Genomic DNA, 22,627 nt, shown 5'->3' on the forward strand with positions numbered 1-22,627 from the left:
TATATCAGATATATCTGTATGATTTGCATATAGAAAAGCATATCCATATTTTAAGGGTTTTTTGGGGGAATTTTGACTGACTGTACACAATTTTTGTCTTACTGCAGCCTTGAGAATGTGAATTCCTAAAACATGTGACTTCACTAGAACTGACGCTCAGGAAATGGAAAATATCCTCTGTGTAGAGCAGAAATAGCAACAGCAAAGATGAAAGGGGCCAAGAGCAGTAACCAGACACCAGCATTAAAGGGATGGGCAGGAGTCTGGAAAGAGGGTGGTAGGGACAAAGGCCCAATTACCACTCCACTGAGAACGAGATGTGAAGTTAGCAGTGAATTACAAAGATACCCTGTGTCTTCCAGGAGCTTATTTGTGACAGAGGCAGGTCTTTGGGATCTAGAAGAGAGATATACTTATATCTGTATCTGTATCTATATCTGTATCCTGTATCTATGTCTATAACTGTATCTATATCTGTATCTAAATCTGCATCTGTGTCTATATCTGTATCTATATCTTTATTTGTATCTGTATCCTGTATCTATATCTGTAACTGTATCTATATCTGTATCTACATCTTAATCTGTATTACATCTATATCTGTATCTACATCTGTATCTGTATCTATATCTGTATCTGTAACTGTATCTATATCTGTATCTACATCTGTATCTGTATCTACATCTATATCTGTATCTACATCTGTATCCATATCTATATTCGTATTTGTATCTATATCTGTATGTACACCTATCTAACTATATTTTTTAATGGTAGAAATTTTAATAAGTTTATGGCCTGTTGGGAGAAGAGTCAGTAGAAGTGAGAATCAATGAAAATATAAGAGGGAGAAGAAACACCTGATGTGGATACAAACAGCTTTGGGGAAGGAGTTAACCTTGAACAAACTGGAGGGATGACAGACACAGATAAGTTTGTAAGTACTAGGATGGGAAACTAAGGGTTTGCTTCACTTTTCTCAAGGAAGTAGATGGTAAGGATACTCTCTAAGGGAGGAAAAGATGGGTATTTGGGTAGATGGCTTGAAGAGCATACTGAAGGCAACTTTGGATTCATCCTTTTCTTTCACCTTGTTAGCATAAGTGCTGGCAAACAAACTGAGGATTTAATCCAATGTAAATTTCTCATTAGGATAATTAGTTTTCTAGCCTTCCTAAAGAAGTCCTGGAAACTATGACATATTTATGGCACTCCAACTCAACCATTACAGGATATTCCAAATTCCCTTTATTAATTTTTAATGGGGATACTATGGAGGACCAATCCTTCCCATCCTTCCCAAGTTCAATGTCCTTCTTTCCATGAAGACTTTTCAGATATCCCCAGGAGGATATTTGAATAATCCTATTGCTTACCTGCACATGGGAAGTACATATTTATGAAGAAACTAAATGAACTTTGGAAGCTGATAAGTTCCTATAATTTGCTTAATTACACTGTCCTATTTGTGAGCTGTATTGATGACTTATTCTTCAATAGAATTATAGGATTTTAAAACTGACTGTGTTGACAAACAGGAATGTTCTTTATGTGTTTTATGCCAGGTGAATGTGAATGGGAAATAGATTCTAAAAATCTGGGTTGGTCAAATATGAAAGGCAGGTATTTCTTTTATGGCTTGGACAATCTGAAGCTAGATTTTTTTCTCCATACTGTCCAAGCAAGAAGCTGACCAATTTGAGACTTTGCTCACCCCATCTTTGCCATCAAGAAACAGACGATTGATAGCATAAATCCCCATACCTAATCAAATCAAACAAGCGAGTTCACTGAAGTCGATATTTGTCACTGTCCTTAAAACCTGTTCAGACTTGACCTTCTATTTCTATTCCTCTCCCCACAAGGGAGACTACAGGCCTGATAATGGTAATTGCATGTGGAAGGAGCCAGAAAAGAACCTCTTCTAATGTATAAGGAAGGTCAAACCAGCAAGGGGCCCTCACTTAGAAGTAGCCTAGTCTTGGGGCACCTGTTGAGGCCACTCTAAGTGAACAACCTCTCAGGGTGGAGACAAATGAGGAAGAATGGACTGTTGGGTCTTCTTTTGTAACTCTGGGATGAATCTGTGGTTAGAGGTTCCCTGGGAAGGCTAGAACCATGGGAGATCTGATTCCCAAACAAAATCCAGAATCCCCCATCCCCAAAAGCCCGTGTATTAGTAGAACAAAATCAAAACAAAGGTAAGTGCAGGGCAAGCAGAAAGGAAAAAGAAAGCTCTTTTAGATTGCATGGGACTTATTTTCAAGGGGCTGCTTCTGCTTTTTTTCAGGCAGTAGATTCCCTAGTCTACCATTAGCTACCAAACTAGAAATCATTTGGGAATAACATTCTCCATTATGCTCTGCATATGTACAATTCTTTTCCCCAATTAGATCAAGCACTTGGATCACAAAATCTCTGAGTCACTTTTGTTGGCCTCCCTCTCCTAGCCTAATATTTACACGTGATAGTTTTCAGTGAAGAGAGAAACTTCAAGAAACTTTCAAGATTTTGATACTGTGAGTTTCAGATGTTAAAGTACAGCTTGAATCTTGGGAAACTATCAGTTATAATTAGGCTATAATAATTATATTATGCTTAAACAGCATTCACAGTGAAAGAGAAGTCTGGAATATTAGAAAGGGTTTATCTCTAAAATTATTGCTATATATAAAATGTGGGAAGAGTCTGGCCTACGAAACAGCAGGGTCATTTAATATGTTATCTCACTTTTATGAGTTATAACATAAAAGTGATAGATAAAGAAATCATGCAACATTCACTCCTCCAAATTCATCATTAGATTGTTAGGGTTTTGATAGTCATACTTGGACACTTTTCTCCTTCACCGAAAACATCAGTTTCCAAATGTCAATATTCCAGGAGGCTTAAATTTATTGGTACTTTTCACTTTCAACAATATTTGTTATAAGGTTCACTGAGGTCTTAAACGGAATTCCATTGACAACCACTAGCCCATCAGGCTTATTTGATAGATTTCCTTTCTAGAGCTCTGATTATTCAAGTATCGAACAAAACGGGAAAAGGGTGAAGCTAAGGAAGTAAGAAAGGAGGGCTGAACAAAGTTTTAGCTAAAGAGCATGACAAAAGACTAGTAGACTTTTAATGATGAAAAGAAATGATGAAGAGAAAAAAATATATATAAGAGGATTAAGTAGTATAGTAAAGAAGTAAGGGGTCTGGAGTCATATATGTTGATATTTGAATCCCAGTTCTGATACTTCTGAGGTGTGTGATGTTGGGTATGTTATTTCTAAGTAAGCATCAATTGCCTTATCTGTAAATGGGGGTAAAAATACTTACCTTATGAGGTTGTAATGATAATTAAATTATTTAATTTGTCTGGAGACATGAGGGTTTTGCTCATAGTTTGAATTTACCAAATATTAACACTTATTATAAAGCATTGTGATGGGATTTATCTGAATTAGTCAATAGGTATTTGTTTCATATATAGGAATAATGCTTAGAGTTATGCGCAAAAGGGAAAAAACAACCCATGAGACCCACCTATACCTGCAAAGAACTTAACTAGTCTTAAAAAAGGTAAATGCAGGGGCGCCTGGGTGGCTCAGTCGGTTGAGCGGCCGACTTCGGCTCAGGTCATGATTTTGCGGTCCGTGAGTTCAAGCCCTGCGTTGGGCTCTGTGCTGACAACTCGGAGCCTGGAGCCTATTTCGGATTCTGTGTCTCCCTCTCTCTGACCCTCCCCCGTTCATGCTCTGTCTCTCTCTGTCTCAAAAATAAATAAACGTTAAAAAAAAATAAAAAAAAACAAAAACAAATTCTCTTTATAAAAAAAAAAAGGTAAATGCAGACACATGCCAGATACAACTTGTTTTCAAGTCAGATTGACTGTGTTCCAATTTTGGCTCTGTTAATTACTTGTGGGTGACCTTGAACAAGTTACATTTCCTTTCTGATCCTCACATTCCTCATCTGCAAAGTAGGCTTATTAATAAAAATACCTACATGGTATTGTTATATAGTATTAAATAAGATAATGTATGAAAAGTATTTAGTACTCAGTCTGAAACATCATTGCTGTCATATGTTATGATTATTTTTTCATTCAAATCATCAGAGACTTAATAACTTTGGCTTCATGATTTTTAAAAATAATACAAAAAGTTTCTGTTTATAAACTTTCTAGTAAAAGAAGTGCAATACTCTGATGGAAAAAGTTAGAGAAGTTTACTGAGTACATAAAAGATGTCCCAAATAAATAGAAAGGCATACCATATTCATGGATGAGTTGACTTAATAAATAATGTAGTGACAAAGGTACCTCTTTAATCTATAATTCAATGCAATTCCAAAGTCCCAATAAAGTTTTTCATTGAGATTAATAAGCTGATCCTTAAATTCACAGAAAAGAATAAGTGGTTAAAAAATAGCCAAGGCAATTCAAGAAAAAAAAAAAATGAGAGGACTTGCTCATCCATATTTACCATGCAGCTGGCATAATTAAAACAGTGTGGAACAGACACATAGACAGACAAGTAGACCAAAGGAATAGAATGGAGAACCTAGAAATAACCCACATGTAATAGGGGAGTTTATATTTATTAGAGGTAGAATAATAAATTTTAGGGAAAAATGTAAAATAAATAGTGCTTGATTAACTAACATCCATGTGGAGAAAGACAAATTAGATTCCCACCTCTAGAAATTTTATTTCAAATGGATTATGGATGTAAACATGAAAAGCAAAATTAAAAACTTTTAGAAGAAAAATGAGAGGTTATGTTTATCATACTAGGGCTAAGAAAGAATTTGCTAAATAATATAAATAAGCACAAAACATTATGGAAGAGACTGACTGACCAAATTAAAAGTACCATATTTTTAAATAATAAGAAGCAACAAAAGTGAAAAGACCAAAGACTAGGAAAAGATATGTGTAATCCTACAGCAAAAGATAAGTGTATATAAAGAATTACTATAGATCAATAAGAAAAAGGAGGCAAACAACTCAAAAAGAAGGCAAAGGATATCACCTGGCAGATTATAAGCTGAAAACCTGAATGCCTAATAAACACAAGGCACAAAACCACATGAATTATCAGGAAAATATAAAAGACAAATGAAATAACCATTTCACATTAATCACAATGGCCAACTAAGTCTGACAACATCAAGTGCCTGCAGAGGTGTAAATGAATACAGCCACTTTGGAAAGTAATTTGGAATTTTGATTACAGGTGAAGAGATGTGCACCCCATGACTAAGCAATTCCTACTCAAGTAAAAATCTCATACATGTCTACCCCATGAGACACATATGAGGATGTTCCTTACAGTGGTATTTGTAATAGGAAAAGCTGAAAACAACCTGTTTCTCAATAGGGGGATGGATAAATTGTGGTTTATTCATACAAGGTAACAGCAGCAGTTGACAACATATAAACTTACATATGGGTAAATAAGTATTTGTATCATTTAAAAACCTAGATATGTTTTTATATCTGTTTTAATCTATGTTTTCATATCTGTGTATTATAGATCTATATAATGAAAACATATGCCGTATTTATACATATATATGTTATAAAAGCACTCAAAGAATGGTTATTTTGAGACGTGGTCATGGGTTCTCAACTCTATTAACATTTTATTTCTTTAAAGGGAGGGAAGCAAGGAAAGAGGGATGGAATCAATCCATGTAATGCAATATGACAAATGTTAGTGTACAACGCGTGTGTAAAGTCAGGGCGGTGGTTATACAGGTCTCTTTTAGGTTATATTCTATTTTTGTATGTACAAGTTTTCACAATTAAAAATGTTTAAATTACCACCATCACCCCACAAACAAAATAAAACAAAATCCTATCCACTCTATGTGTCCATTCATTAAACCATTTGCAGATTTCTTAATTCTCTCCTTGCCTTTGAGTATGGCACTCCTCTACCCAACCACAAGAACGTTTCACTGAGGCCATCTAGTGTGACTCAGCCATGTTCGTTACCTTCCTTGAGTTCTCCACTTTTCAATGTTCAAACTGTTTAATGTTCACCTTTTATAAAACCTTTTCTCTTAGGCTTAGGGTAGCAGTTTAATCTTGCTACCTCACTCCACTTTCTGAGCAATAACTTCTTTTCGCTCTCCAACATGAAATGCAGTTTCAATGGATAGAATGTGATTCTATTAATACCTTTTTGCTTGAGGGCTTCAGTGTTGATGTTTAGATCCCAAGAAAAGACAGAAAGATATATACACAAATCAACATACCCAGGTATGAAAATAGAGGTAGACAGATGGCATCTTTACAATCCCGGCAATTTGGTCTACCACATGCAAACCTACCTTTAAGATAAGTTAATTCATCAGCATCACTGATGCTCAGTAAGTTAGCTCCTTGATTCTGACATGAAACATAAGCTTCCTTCCAAGAAAGAGATGCCTGAGTATTAAATTGGTAGCAACTTCCAATCTGCTCATTCTTTTCCCAATTATCTTCACAGTCATTTTCTGTTGATAAAAAGATATGTTAGCCATCATGAAGTAAGGGCATAATGTTTTATATTACTAAGAATGTTTACCAATACTGCAATTCAATTTCCATCTTCTTAGGATACACTAAAATTGAAGTTTATTGTTCAAATGACCATGTTTTGATTCTTTGGTTACACAAAGAAATTTTGAAGTCATAGGAACCAAATGACCTTGGCTGATGAAAGCTTCCACTCTCCTATCCTCTACTCTCCCATTATCCCCTACCAATTACAATGCCATATTTTAGCCCCTGCCTTCCCTCTGCCTAAACGTAGGAGTCTTCAACTGTGTTCACATTGTTAAACTCCTGAGCTGATGAAAAACAAGTTCACTTGCAGATAGCGGCAGACGGCAGAGGGGTTTGCCACAGTTTGCAGTGAAACTCCTGTGTGTATGTGTGTGTGCAGACATGGTACTTAAATGCCCATAATGTAGAACCCAAGTGACTACCTTATTTGAAAAACTCAGTCTGAATTTTTCCTTAATATATTAACAGAGGATTTAATAAATGACATATAATTAATATTATACAATCAATATTACATATGTATATGTACACATGTGTGCATACGTATACAGACGTACATGTTCGTTGTATAATGTGCGTATTATTTTCTTCAACAAATACTTAGGCGCACCTGGGTGTCTCAGTCAGTGAAGCATCCAGTTCTTGATTTCGGCTTAGGTCATGATCTCATGATTTGCGAGATTAAGCCCCGAGTTGGGCTCTGTGCTGACAGCATGGAGCCTGTATGGGATTTCCTCTCCTCTCTCTGCCCCTCCCCCTGCTTTCTCTCTCTCTCAAAATAAATGTTAAAAAAAAACCCAAATATCTAAAAGCAGTTACAATTCCAGACAAAGACCCTTCAAATTATTTCTTATATGAGATATATAGATCTTGATACAGCTGGTTCAAAAACATACTTAGAGACTCCCATATACTGTCTAGAAGAGGAAACCTAATATAGGCTATATCGCATGTGTCCCAGGCTCCACTCTGAGGGTTTTGCAAAGAGCCTCCCATCATCAGTCACATATCACATGTTAGACTCATGGCCTTTCAAGCTGGAAGGGCCCTCCTAGGTCATCTTGTCTAATGCTCTCATTTCACAGATGGGAACAAAGATCTAGAGGTGCTTGTGGCAGAGCTGTGATCAGAGCACAGGTCTCTAAATCTACTCTTGTTGATCTTTTGAACAGCATACGCTGCTTCTTCAGTCACTTTTCAATGGCCTAAATAGCAATATAGGTGGTTGTGACATTTGGTGAAAACAAAATAGGTAGATTTGCAAGTACATCGCCTCAAGTCTCCTTATTACCACTGGAGCCCTATGCCTGAAATCCAGAAGCTTCCGGGGGATGGCAGTATGTCTGCTATAAAATATAACCTACGTGGTTTAGGAATCCTCAGCTTTGAGAAACTCACAGTCTTACTTCGTCCCTAAAAAGAACTCTGAGAGGTATATGAATGCATTAATACCTCCCATTCTCATCCCACCACCCAAAGGAAGCTACAGACACTGATACTCATAACAGTCAAGGAAGCAAGGTGGAGTGGAAAAAATATGTGGGGAATGAGTGTCAGGAATCCTGGAATCTCCACCAGACTCCATATGCATGTGGTCTGATCCTGACAGACCATGTCATCAATCTGGGTCTGCCGCCCCTCACCTGAGAATTGAGGGATTGCACTGGATAACCTCTACGCTCCCTTTCACACCTAAAATTTCTGATCCAGACTATAATGAGGTTTAAATGAAATCAGTGCCTAGTTGACCAAACTCTGCCTCATATCAGTTATAGTTGAAGCAAACATCAGCGTTTATCTTTTAGTAGGTTCTGGGTGTTGAAAAGCCTATGCCTCTACCTGGAATAGTAATTCTCAAAGTGTGGTCCTCAGACCAGTATCCTCTGGGAACTCATTGAACTGTGAATTCTTGGGCCCCACTCCAAAGCTACCAAATTATAATTTCCGAAGATGGGCTCCAGAAATCTTTGTTCTAACAAACTTTCCAAGTGATTCTGCTGCAGAACCATTTCCTCAGTGTAACCTCTTCTAGTTGCTTAGAACTCTTCATTTTGAAGCTCAACTTCCTTAAAGAGGAATCAGCATTACTAATACCAGTAGACTGGCTACTGAATGAGGCATGATATAGTATAGTTATTTGGGTCAAGGAATTCAGAACTGGGTTTCCTAGATCTGAATCTTAGTTCTGAAATGTATTTGTTATGTGACCTTAGGCAAGTGCTGTAATTCCCCCGTGCCTCACTTTGGTTATCTGTGAAATGGGGATAAATAGTGGTTGGTGCCTACCTTATAAGGTTGTGTGAAGATTGAATGAGTTGATATAGTTTGAGTGCTTAGAATGGTATCTGACACTTGGTAAGGCCCTAAAAGCATTAACTGTTATTACCTAGGTCTGGAGATTTTTCCTTTCTCTTTGTTATACATTCTTCCAAACTACTGACCACTTAAAAATATTTCTGGGGCACTTATCACATGTCAGGTATTGTGATCACCTGTAACTCTCACCTGACTGGTGATAAAATATGTCTCGGTTATATGCCAGATAATGAATCAACTGCTACTTTGGTCTCTCTCTCTTTCTAAAGAATAGTAAACTCTTTAGCATGTCCTGAATAGTTTGCTTCTAGTAAGAAGCAATTAGAAAAAATGCTCTGCTCAACACACACAAATAGCAGAAGGAACAGTGTCACCAATTTTGAGAGGGCCAGGGATATGGGTCTCTTTTGTCCCCTACTCTCTACTTCAGGCCATAAATATACTTAAGTGTCTATCATCCTAAGAGTGTTTCTTTAACCTATCTACCCCACAAACCACCATCTTTGCTCTTTTTCTATTTCATAAACCTTAAGAGGCTTTCTCTCTTATTCACGCCTGTCCACTATAACTTAGCTTCTATGACCAATGGTCTTTTGAAACTGCTCTAATGAAGGTCAGCAGCAATTTCCTAACTGCTCATGCTTTTTCCACTTCCTATTCCTGAGGTATCTATGCTACAGACACTCCCTCCTTCTTTGTCTTCCATGATACCATCCTGTCTTGGTTCTATTCTTGGCCTACTCCTAAAAGCAAGCTCATAGCTACACATTATTTCCCCCTTCCCTCAAATATATATTTTTTCTCTAGGATAATATTTGTTGCAGTCATTTGTGAGTCATCTTGGACTCTTCTTTGTCCCTTTTGCTTCACAGAAATGGTATCCATTGTCTCTCTCTATATAAAGCCTGTTAGCCCATACATACCTGGTATTAAGCAGATGCCCCACTTTTGATCATACTCATAATTTAAGGTGGTTGCACACCATGGCCCACCATGATTTTCATCACGAATGCACTCATGATGCCAGGTCCCATTAACTAAGAATGGAAATTCACAAGGTCTTCCATAGGAGTTCCCATCTCTGGTATATATCTCTGTGGTGTGGGGAGGAAGGAAAGGAAAGTTAAAAACTGGACAATCACCTTCATTTAACTAATTCCTAAATTTTCTGTGAAAGAGATTGTTGTTTGCGCTTAAGAGAATACACTATCAGGGTGCCTGGGTAGCTCAGTGAATTAAACATTCGACTCTTGATATTGGCTCAGGTCGTGATCTCGCAGTTGTGAGACTGAGCTCAAGCCTGGCATTGGGCTCTGTGCTGAACACGGAGGTTGCTTGGGATTCTCTCTCTCCCTCTCTCTCTGCCTCTCCCCTGCTTGTGTTCTCTCTCTCTCTCTCTTTCTCTCTCTCAAAATAAATAAACTTAAAAAAATAAAGAATAAAAAAAGAGAATACAGTATCTAAGTAGGTTGCACAGCGTGGAAATTCAGAGCATGGAAGCTGACTGGTCAGATCTGTACTTGAATGCTGGCTCCCCCACTGACTGACTGTGTGGCTGTAGCAAGCTCTCTAATTTCTATTAGCCTCAGTTTCTGTATCTGCAAACTAGGAATAATAGTATCTAGCTAATAGGTTTATTCAAGAGGATTCAATGAGATAATCCATGTAAAGCATCATTTATTATGGTGTGATAAAGAGCTAAATGATCCTGGCTTGATCCTGCAGGGATCAACTGATTGCCATGGGTGGAAGACTACTTCACCAGAAGGGGATCTCTGCCTGAGACTAAATTTACATTTTAAATTATTTTATTTAGTAAGAGTGGGGCCAGAAAAATACCTTGGAGTCACTGAGGGTGGGTGTGGACTTTGGAACCAGGTGTAGTTAGGCAGATGGACGCATAGCCCCATTGCTCACAGACTGGTGGTAGAACTGAGGTTGTGGGTTTTGAGGAAGTGGGAGAAAGAACAGCTGGATCTCTGAGATGGTTCTTGGAGAAGAGCGGGACACGGTAATTCATGTTATAAAAGAAGAACCAGCTTCGTCTGGGAAGTCATGGGGCTGGCTGGTGGCCAGAGAGGTATTAGTACCAGGTTTTCATTTTGTTTTATTTAAATTCAAGCTAGTTGTCATACAGTGGAGTCTTGGCTTCAGGAGTAGAACCCAGTGATTCATCCCTTACATATGACACCCAGTGCTCATCCTAAAAAGTGCCCTCCTTAATGCCCCTCACCCATTTAGCAATCCCTCTACCCATCTCCCCTACAGCAACCCTCAGTTTGTTTTCTGTATTTAAGAGTCTCTTATGGTTTGCCCCCTTCTCTGTTTTTATCTTATTTTTCCTTCCCTTCCCCTATGTTCACCTGTTGAGTTTCATTTTAATAATTTGCCCTGGTGCATGGATAAAAACTAAAAAATTATTCCAACCACAAATATGCCTGGAAATACTAAAGAAAGTGCTCAATATTTATGCGGATAACAGTTCTCTTGGAAAGGGGCTTTTATAGAACAGCTAGCTATGTAATTATTTTGGTTACCTTTTTCTATACCCTTAATTTCTTTAAAACCAAGGTCATTATCAGATCAAATAGTGGCTATTAGGTAAAGCATAATAGTCAGATCTTATCACCCTTTATCAGGCTATTAGGGTCCATCAAAATGTCTCACAGATTTGCTTAAAAGTGCACTTAAGATAGTATTTGATTCCACGTCCTTTATCATTCTCAAATATTCAGTTAACTGAAGTATGAGACTTGATTTAACAGTTTAGAATATATTAAGCAGTAGTACAGCAAAAAGAATAATCCAGACGCTTTTATTTACAAACAGTGTAAATAAAACAGTGTAAAACAGTGTAAAACAGTCCCTTTTAAGGGACACTGGTTTTATTTTCCTCTGACATATAAATGATTTTGGACAGGATATTTCTGTTAAAGAGTATTTGGCCTTACATTTTATAATAAATCTGCTTATTACCTGTGTTCTCTTTTTAATGATACCAAAGCTTACAATAGTTCATGACAATTTCTCTTCCAACATTACAGTACTTAAAAGGAGTCCCTGAACACAGCAACTATTACTTGTAGAACCCTCAGTTTCTTCCTTTTTAAAAAGTCTTGTGTTTCTGTAATACAGAGTGCTTTCACATACATTTCTTTTACTTGCTCTTTACCATAAACCTATGAGAGCTATAGGGTATGTATTACACTTTTTTGTGAAATCTCCATTTTTTGCAATGTAGTTATATAAAACATTCACTAAACTGTAAGTGACAAGGATGGGAACTGGCTCCCTCATTAGAGTCCTTGACATGTTAAGCACAACTTGTGACTTTAACGGCTGCCTTCTCAGGTTTCAAGTTCTGTTTCATAGCTTAAAGCTGGGTTTCAATTACAAAACTCTCCTATTCACAATATCGTTTGAAGAATGATAAGGATATAGCAACCACCACATCAGTAGCAGCTAACTTATGCTAAATGTTCACAAAGAGGTTTATTCTCACACATTTTTCACTGCTGCTGGACCTCTTAAATCCTATGGGTTTCCCTAGAGAGACAGCCTTTTCCTGAGAAGAATCTTCTCTGAATGTGTGAATTTATGATGATTGCACTCTCAAAACAACAGCTTATTCTGAAATAGGTACAAATTGGTGAGTTGAATCACTTACATGGAAAACTAACATTAATTTCTTCTGCAACATGAGGCAAAATAGCTTCAATGGTTAAAGAGGTTGGCAGGCTCGCAAGAGTTGTTCAAAATTCAGACAGTTCTCCACTAAATTCAATTTCCTCTGGATTCACCAAATATTCAAAATTTGAAGGCTGCTAGTGAGCTCAAGATATCTTAATGATATACACATTTATCTGGAGGCTGGTCAAAGGCAATTCATTCATAAAGTTTATACAACTAAAGTTTTCTCTGAGATGAACATGACTCACACGGGATGGGGGTTGGAGGAAGGCAACCCAGGAAACAATGACAAATAATTTTTCTCATATTATAAGTAAAAACATTTATATTGCAAATACAAGGGAGAAATAAAAAAGCTATATTTGGGGAATTCAAATTATGGTGTTGAGCACTCCTTTGCTGTAACAAGTTTGGGTAACCTTGGACTTCACTCTATTGGGACTCTTAAGTCTTATCTTTCTTATCTCTAGACAGCTAGCTAGACAAAAGGCAGGGCAGAGACCAATATGCAGAGTCTGACAGAGTAGTGCCAGAGAAAGCCCTTAACTGAAGACAGTAGTCTCTAATCTAAGAGCAGGAAGGGACTACATAAATTTAAAAGAGTAAAACTGCCAGGACTTAATATGTGATTAATTTAGTAAGAGAGGAAAGCAAGACAATTCCAGGGTGACTTATAGATTCCTGACACACACGACTTGGATGGTACCAATCATCTGGAAAGGAATAGAAAAGAGGAGGTAGGTTTGACCCTGGCTTCTGTCCAGATTAAAACTTGAGGTGTGTACTGATGAGTCAGAACTATGAGAGCCTTTTCTCAGAAATCTCTAAAGTTCTTATTTGAAAATCCAGTGTTCCAAATATTGTATTTGGTAAGGTCAAGAAACACTTTGTGCCTGTGGGCACTACTTAGTTCTTTCTGGGTTGGTACCCCAAGTGGGTTCTTAAACTTTTTTTGTGCTCCTGATAACTTTGGCAGCTATATGAAATGCACAGGTGCCCTTCTCAGAAGAATATTACAAATGCATAAAATAAACCCCATAGGATTACAAAGAAAATCAGTTAGACTGAAATTAAGGTCTTGGGGTACTTAAGGAATTTACGATTACAACTACATCCCTCAAAAGAATCAGGAGCAGGAGACAGAAAGAGCCCTGCCGAGAAAATAATACTGTCTGATCTTTGAACAAATTCGATGAAACAAGTCAAATCCAGTTCAAAAGGCATTTTGTGTCATTCCATGTTTTCTCTTAGTTGCCAAACTGGAGAAACGCTTTCAAACTACAAAATTTAAACTTGCCATTAAGTGGTATCCAAATAGCAATTGCTTTTTTTTTTTTTAACATTTACTTTTGAGACAGAGAGAGACAGAGCATGAATGGGGGGAGGGTCAGAGAGAGAGGGAGACACAGAATCCGAAGCAGGCTCCAGGCTCCGAGCTGTCAGCACAGAGCCTGACGCGGGGCTCGAACTCATGAACCACGAGATCATGACCTAAGCCGAAGTTGGACACTTAACTGACTGAGCCACCCAGGCGCCCCTAGCAATTGCTTTTTAATGTTAGGAGGAAGCTGGCTAGCAAAAACAGACTTGTTCAATGACTCAAGGATCGAGGATTAAAAAAAGGAAAACCCCATATCTAATTCTCCAATATTTTCCTGTTAATAGCAGAACCTGACATCTCAGAAGCAGATGCATCTTCAGTAGGAAATAGAAATAGGTTACCACAGGAGAAAAATTTGTGTGTGTTATGGGAAGGACAGAAAGCCAAATTTAGCTTAAGTGAGCTTTAAGAGAAAAGAAAAATCCCTGTGAAGCTATATAAATTTACAAAGAAGAGCAAAGGTGAGATAAGGGTTAAGCCTTAGATAAGATAATTAAATATATATTTATATATAAACATTTGATGTAATTCAGAACAAGATGATGAAAAAGATTTGCTTGGGTGATACCAAATTACATTTAGAGGTTTAAAAAAAATAAATCTACTCCTTCTGACTTGGAAAGTTGTTATAATCCAGTTTCTAGATGCAGAACAAAGTTCATGATCAGCTATGTCATAGGCAATATTCATATACAGTTGACCTTCCAATAACATGGGTTTGAACTGCACAGGTCTGCTTATATGTGGATTTTTTTCTGATAAATATGGTACAGTACTGTCAATGTATTTCTATTCCTTATGATTTTCTTTTCTTTTTTTTAGTTTATTTACTTATTTTGAGAGAGAGAAAAAGAGAGAGCATGAGTGGGGAAGGGGCTGAGAGTGAAGGAGACAGAGAATCCGAAGCAGGCTCCGACTTGGGGCTGGATGTCACCAACTGTGAGATGATGACCTGAGCCAAAATCAAGAGTCAGATGCTTAACTGACTGAGCCACCGAAGCACCCCTCTTTATTATTTTCTTAATAGCATTTTCTTTCCTCTAGGTTACTTTATTGTAAGAATACATTATGTAATACATATACAAAATACGTGTTAACTGTTTATGTTGTTGGTAGGCTTCCAGTCAACAATAGGTTATTAGTAGTTAAGTTTGGGTGAGTCAAATTTTCAATTGCACGGGGGTCAGTGCTCTTAACCCCCACATTGTTCAAGGGTGAACTGTATTTATTTTTGAAAGCAATTAAGAAAAAGTCCACTCTTAAAATGCTGAATCATAAACACAAACATTAAAGTGTGACCGCCATGCCAAAAATAGAAATAAACTCACTCACACGAGGTCTTTAAGTTTTTCCATTACATAAAAATCTGCCAAGGAGAAATACATTTTCTTTTTTCTTTCTTTTCTTTTCTTTTTCTTTCTTCTTTTTTAACTTATAAAAAGTTTGATTTTACTAGGTCATTTGAATTTTATCCTGTATGAAGAATTTCCTGTTACTCTACCATTTCTTTCCCTCTGGAGTTCAGAATGTAATCATAGGAAATACATATACTCAAGCATCAGAGAGATTTCAGATCCTAGGTTTACTACAGAGTGACTGTGTGACCTCTGACGAGGTACCTAACCTCTTCTGTAAAATAGGAAAAACAGCACCAACCTCACATGGGTAGCCCAATGTTACTGCACTGTGCCTGAAACTGAATGCTAGCTCACTGCCCTTACCAACGCATGACTTTATTTGTGATCAGTTGTGCAGGTTCAATGTCACATTTACCAAACCCAACAGCAAATGACTAAAGTCCCTCTCCAATACTCACCATGGTAAGGCTGGTCACAGAGGTTTTCCTCTGTGCCTCCTTTCTTCCAGACGTCAGATGAATTTGTACTTGCTATAGCATGTCCATTCTTCAGAGCCAATCTGTACTGGGCAGCTCCGTACAAAGAGTAGTGCTCACATTTCCACCACAGCATGGCACTGGAGTCACAGCTGAACATTCTCAAGGAGTCTGTAGGTTTAGTAATATCTAGCCCCAGGCACTTCTGGGATTGCAAATGAAAGAGGCGATGCTGGGACACCCACTTCCATAACATGTCCCTACTTCCATCACAGTCCGTTGCTATTATCCAGTCATTCAGTGGCTTGATGCACTTGCCCATGTTTTCATTGACAACGGTGAATGGATCATTGCCTGAGTCAAGACAGACAGTTAAAGAAGACATTTCAGGATTCTGAACTGTGTGGTTAGTGTGCCTTGGCCCCTGCTTGCTGAGGGGAGTCTGAGCACTCCGGGATTACTCCCACCCTCCAACATCTATAAACTGCAATGCACTTACACAAGGTCAGAGGACAGTGGTAGTCAGAGAGGCAGTATAGTGTGGATTAAGAGCATGAGCCAGTCTGCCTAGGTTCATAGTCTGCCTCTGCTACTTATTACCCATGTGATCAGGGCAAGTTATCTAACCACTATGCCTCAGTTTCCTCCTTTGTAAAATAGTACTTTCATATGGTAGATATTAGGTTAAAATGAGCTTATACAGGTAAAGCACTTAGAATGGTATGTATATTTTTATTGTTGTTCCGTGAAATATCTGCCCCCCCTTATTTAATGAGATGAAGAAACTCCTTCGTTTTCATCTTCCTTAGAGAGGTGGTCTACGATCAATGAAAAGTATCCTGAACCTATTCAGGACCACAGTTCTGTCTTGCTTATATTAGCTACTATGGCAGGGTAAATTATTACATGGCATGAACGTGTCTCAGAGGAGATGGAGAGACTTCTGAGGGGGCAGAAGTAGAATAGTGGGGTAAAGGGATGAGAGGAAATGAAGATCTGGATTCTGAGGGTAGGAGGGACTGTAATCAGCTCTACCTTAGCACCCACAGGAACGTGATGAGAAGCAGTGGAGAGGGGTCGGGAGAGTGCTGACTGTGTGGATCACCTATGGAGGCTGAGGCTGAGCCTGAGCTCCAGAAATCACCTGGGATTCAGACTTCAACAGCCAGGAGGTTTGGACAGTGGGAAACTCCAAAGTGATGAGCATAAGCTGAAGGCAAACGAAGGGACCTCCCTGAACGCTTCCCTGCCACTTTTGCATAAGTTGGGGAAGACCTGAGTAATGACAAAAACTGAAGTTCTGCTAACTTGGTGGAATGGGACCTCAGAATAAAATTTAATCTGATTCTATGAAAATAAAGTAATGCATGGTTTCTTGCACACCTGAGCTTGTGGAACAGGATTCACATCTGTTATAACAACTTACAGTTGAACAATTTGGTCAGTGCTTTTAGAAAGAAAAATTTTTTGAAGTTATAGCACAAAAGTTCATGTTGCTGAGAGGAAAGCTGAAAGACAGTTAAACAATCATTGTCAGTGAACCAAAGGGTTCAGCAGAAGGACCTGTAAATTTTTAGTTCCCAAAAGGCACTTTCATTTTGATGCCAGTTTCACAACCATTGATTTTACTAACGCTACATACCTTTTCTGATAATAATTCACAGGCTTTCAGAGTTAAAAATTCTTATACGAAGGACTTGAGGGGAAATTTCACCATATAAATAATAACTATACCATTAAGTCAAATCTCAGCTTGAACTTCGAACAGAATTTTTTGCTTTAAATAGCAGCAGCAGCAACAAGAATAGGAACAACTACAAAATCCTGTAAAACTTTAAGTTACTTCTGCTTTCAACTCTGTATTTTAAAATATTACGTAAGGTTGCAGCTAGGTGTCTTGGTCATAGCAACTTCCATCCCTCACCCTTCCTTCTTGGACATTTCTCCGCCATTCTCTGCTTTATGGACACCATTTGGGAGGATAGTTAACAAAAAGAGGAAAACATACTGTCTTAGAAGATTATCGCTCACAATTTCTCCAGTGTGCTTCTCCTACATATTCAATATCGACGCAGACCCATGAGGTACTTTTTTCCCAAACTATTCTCTCACTTCTCCAAGATAAATCTCATATTCCAAAGTATCAGGAGTTACTGGAGAAAAAAAAAGAAGTCTGCTTCTACAGGAGAATAGGCTGCCACCTCCCTTGCTGGAACATTTCCCTCTGTTGCCCTGTGGTCTCACTGCCTTCTTTCGTGGGCACTCTGCTCTGTGCCCTTTGATCCCAGATAGATGAGCTGGGCCAGCAGGAGTTTTGCTATCTTTGCAGTGTTTCAAAGTTCTTTCAAGTTGCCTTTGCAGAATCCAATAGATTAGCTATAGCTCTTAGTATAGTGGCACAAGCAGTGGAATACGAGTTAGGGGTGCTAGGTTGAAGACCTACCTCCACTACCAGTTAGCTGGTAGAGATGTTGGGGAAGTCACTTAATCTCCCCAGGGTCTTCCTATCTCCAAATGTAAGATGAAAGCAGAGAAGTTTAAGATACCTTAGCCACTTTCAGTACTAATATCCTATGCTTCCACAAGATAAGTTTTCCTAGCCTTTCAGGTTTTACTGGTCTTTGCCAAGTTCACTGTATATTGTTCTTAAACAGATGTCCACAACTTTATTATGTCATGCTAATGCTAGTAGCATTTTAGGTCATCCTAATCCCATTAGCATCAGGTATGTGCACCTAGGTAACAGTGATGCTTTATAAATACTCTTTGGAAGTGAAAAAAAAAATTACCCTTTCCCATTTACTGTATGTTTTACTTCTGGGACACCCATAGACTGAAGAAGTTTGTAGGAACTCTGAAAGACTACAGGAGAGGTATGGAATGGCATGGAAAAGCTATGTAAAAGAGGAGTTGCCAAGCTTCTTACCTAATTGTAACATCTATGATCATAAATACTTGCCTCATTTTAAATCTGTCTTTTAACTATTTACAATCAATGTTTGACATCCATAGAGTTCCCTTAGCACATACATTAATTATTGATATGATTTAAGGAAACTTGCCATTAGCCTTCATACATAATGTATGTGTAAGCATTCATACATAATATATAAGGTAGGGAGAGTCGTCTTTTTATGATGTTTCCCCATATCATTCCTTACCCTTCGCAGAAGCAGTTCAGTCTGCCTCAGTCTTGTGACCCTATCGGGATGGTAGAGCTGAAGGGTGGGAAGGACTGAGGAAGTGTGAAAATAATTCCTTATTTATAAAATGTGTTAAATAAGGGTAAATAAAATATTTCAGAAATATATTACACTTTGAAAAGGTAATTACACAGCAACTTATAAAAGATTCTTTATTGACAACCTTATGTTGCATCTTATTCATGTTATCTTATAATATATCCTAAATGGAATTTTAATGTTTACTTCCACATACAATATTTGGGCAAGTCTAAAAGGCAGAGGTTGATGAAAATAAGCCTCATCATCCCTAGTAGCATTTTTATATGCTTCATTTCATAGAAATATTCTAGTGGTATCTGAGAGGAAATGGCTAAGTAGTATTATCATATACTGAAAACGAGTTTTTAGTATTCCACATTCATCAAAGGAAAACTATCTCCTATTGCCTAATCATTAGGTAATTCTTGTCTTACCTAAACAAAAGAGGTCTGCACAGTCCAAAGAGAAGTTGGACATCAACATTTTATAATCACAGACAAATGGAGAGGGAGATAGAGGCAAGAAGGATGAAGATTGCAGTATTTTTAGTTTCAGGGGAACTTCTAGAGCCCACAGTGTTAAGAATTTCATGGAGTCACCACCATGTACACAGATCATACATGTGGAGTAGGAAAGAATCAGAAGTTTGGGTTTGTCAGTTCAAAAACAGGTCCTGAAGTGACCTTGGGTCCATGACAATCTACTAGGAGTCAGGAAGTCATGGCATTCAGATTGGGTGTTATGGGCTGGTGAGAACCTCAGGAGTCCTAGAAGGATTGGTTTACTTCAAGCTATTAGCTCTCCCAGGAGGCCAAAAAGTAAACCAAGCAATTGGGATTTCCCCAAGGGCACAGAGCAACTACTAGGTGTTGAAATTAGGTGTTTCAGCACCTGAGCAACACAGGCCTCCTGCACAAACCTAACGGCATACATGTGACAGAGTGCATGCCATTACCAGCATCGTGAAGCTGACACACTGCCAAACAAATTACTCAAATGGCTAGGGTTTCAAAATTCCAGTGCTTCCCTTAATGGGACCACAAGTCTGGTCTGAGGGTGTAGTAAACAGACCAGAGCAGCTACTAAGGGTGAAGAAGGATTCAGGAAATCAAATACCTGTCAGGACCTAGTGCAGGAAGAATGGAGTTAAGCTGATGCTCTTTGCTTTGGGGTGATGAGAAAGGCCAGGGATTGCAGAGATTGCAAAAATTAAGGAAATTTTGAGTTCTGTGGGGAAGACAAAAACAGATAAGACTAAAGCAGAAGTAGATGGAAACCAAGTCTTCGATGACAGAAAGGTCAGGGTGTTTTGACTGTGGTTAGTTGTAGCAGTGAAATATTTCTACCTGGATTGTGGGCAGGTGGAATAGAATTCTCACAGCCAGTAAAGGACTTTTGGCAGTTTCCAACAGGGAGGGTCAAAGGAGAATGGAGAAGTGTGAATCAGATCAGCATTCACTAAAAGGTCCTTGTTGTAGATAGGGTGATGTCACTCACACTCTGGGAAGCTTCTTCACATCACGCTCTGTAAGAAGTCTAAATCTGGCAGTAACTTAGTTTAGCTCTTACAGGAAAATAAGAACCACAAGCAGCCTACGGTTTTCAAAAAAGTTCTTACCCATCTTTTACTTCCTCATACAGGAAAAGTGAACAGAAGTGGTAGGTGGTGACGGCCCACTGACCACTCGCTATGCAGCCCGACTAAGAAAGTCCTCGGGGTTATCTTTTGCCAAGGCAAAAAGAAAGTAAAAGCAAACTCCTATTGCTGCCAGGGGGCATGGTGAGGCTGGCACTACCCAGAGCATCAGCGAAGGGAGTCTATTCCTGGTCCTGCTTCCGCAGTTAGAGGCAGGAAGGTCTCTGGACAAGCCACCTGCGCTTCAACGTGGGACCGTCAGCCTCGCAGGGGTGTTTTGGAGCTGATAAGGCAGTTAGGGGAAAAGATCGCCGCTCAAGGCTTTAGGGGAGGGCATCATAAAGAAGTTATGATCATTGTCACTTTAGAAGACATGGCTTAACCTGACTTCCTTTTGGACGTGCACGTTGGCGGACGTGCAGTTAAGTTGGGGCATCATTAATCATTCTGGGCGCTATGGGTAGAAAGTTCCTCTAGACACTGAGTGGCCAAGGTGACCAGGAGGCGAAGGAGGGGCGAGACCCGCTGGATGGGGTGTGGGGGTTGCTGAAGAGCCCTTTACTCTAAGGAGGCAAGATTTTGGAGGCTTCAGGACCAGGAAGGGGCGGGGGACCGGCACAGAAAAGGTCATGCGCCTTCCCTAAGGTGGACTGTTCTCTCTCAGCACCAGAAAGGCCCTGCCACCACCACTCCCCCCACCCCCCCCGCCGCCACCCCTCCATCCTCCAGGCGCCCGAGGGCCAGGGAGCTCCTCCTACCCCAGAATTCCCCTTCGGCTCACATGTTCGGCTCCAGACCCCCGAGGAAAGCAGAGGTGACGAGACCTAACCCCAACCGAGGAAAGTCGGCCGACCTGACAACTTCGAGGGCCCTAGTCGCCGCCGACCTGGCCCGCCCGCGGTTACCTGCGCGGCCAGAGGGCTCCGCCAGGCCGCAGCACCTGAGAAGTAGCAAGAGGAGCCCCGCCGCGCGGCGAAGGGTCGCCCAGCGCGTCCTCATCCTGAGCCGGCCCCAGCAGTCCAACCGGATCCTCGGGCGCACGCGGGACCCACCCCTCCCGCTGCGCCCAGCGGGCCGGGCCGGCGCTTTTGCCTAGAGCCTCCGGGGAATCCCGGCCCCGCCCCGTCCGCCCTCGGCCAATGAGGCGGGGTGGGGCGGGGCAAGTGAGTGGACTCTTTGGCGGGAAGACGAACTTACGCGCACCTTCTAGAGGACCGACCCGTCAGGAGACGGGAAGTGAGCGCGGAGCTAGACTGCAGAGTGTCGCTCCGACTACCGGGCTTGGGGGGTCCTGACCCCCACTCTTCTTCAGTAAAGTTGAGGAGACGCGGCAGTTGCCGGGACTTGGCAACTTCCTGGTGTGTGGGTTGGGTTCGTTTAGGACTTTTTTTCTGCCTAGCGCACCTGTCTGGGAGGACCTCTTGACTGCAGGCTAGGCTGGAGAGGCACCCACATCCTCTCATACCCCAAAGGCGGAAGTCTGCACCCGTAGTGTTGCTGCTGCTATCAAGCCAAGGAATTCAGGTGTCCTTAGTTGCGTCTTGTGTTTTCGGATAGTGCAAACAAAGGCAAGGTAATCGCACTCTGCAGTTTCACCCGCAATTGTTAAAGAATGAAAAAGCAAGAGCTATTTGAGTGAACCTACAATCAATACTTTCAACGATTTAGGCCTTATAACCATCTGACCTTTGCAAGTAAGCTCTTCTCTTAAAAATTAATAATAATAATCCAGTGGAAATGGGAATTGTGCACCCCAAACCAGCAATGTGAGAATAATAATTATCCTCTCCCTGTGGGAACTGCAATCATCATAAATAGGCTGACCTAAGTTGCCTGGATGTGAATGTCCTATATTCTTAAACCCCATAAAAGCACATGGTGTGTACCCAGAAACACCTTCATTCCTGTCCTCTGAGAGTGAATGCTTCCAGGAGGAGAAGAACATCTAGGTTGCCTCTCCTGATTCTAACTGCCAAGGCTTTGCTGATGACTCCTAACCTTG

General features: G+C 39.8%; 1 protein-coding gene across 2 annotated transcripts in view; it reads right to left on the reverse strand.

Annotated features, from left to right (window-relative positions):
- LY75 (lymphocyte antigen 75) overlaps positions 1-21,689 on the reverse strand; it is a 136,436-nt gene extending 114,747 nt beyond the window's left edge. For both annotated transcript variants that reach the window (XM_040476390.1, XM_040476389.1), the window contains exons 1-4: positions 21,531-21,689; positions 15,748-16,119; positions 9,784-9,954; positions 6,328-6,492 (exon numbers count right to left, since the gene is read on the reverse strand). In XM_040476390.1, the coding sequence (XP_040332324.1) occupies positions 6,328-6,492; positions 9,784-9,954; positions 15,748-16,119; positions 21,531-21,624 (802 nt within the window). In that variant the 5' untranslated portion in view covers positions 21,625-21,689. The remainder of the gene's footprint in view (positions 1-6,327; positions 6,493-9,783; positions 9,955-15,747; positions 16,120-21,530) is intronic.
- Between the last annotated feature and the right edge of the window lie 938 nt (positions 21,690-22,627).

Source organism: Herpailurus yagouaroundi, unplaced genomic scaffold (assembly GCF_014898765.1).
Source record: "Herpailurus yagouaroundi ecotype Mexico unplaced genomic scaffold, PumYag 140, whole genome shotgun sequence".
Lineage (NCBI taxonomy): Eukaryota > Metazoa > Chordata > Mammalia > Carnivora > Felidae > Herpailurus > Herpailurus yagouaroundi.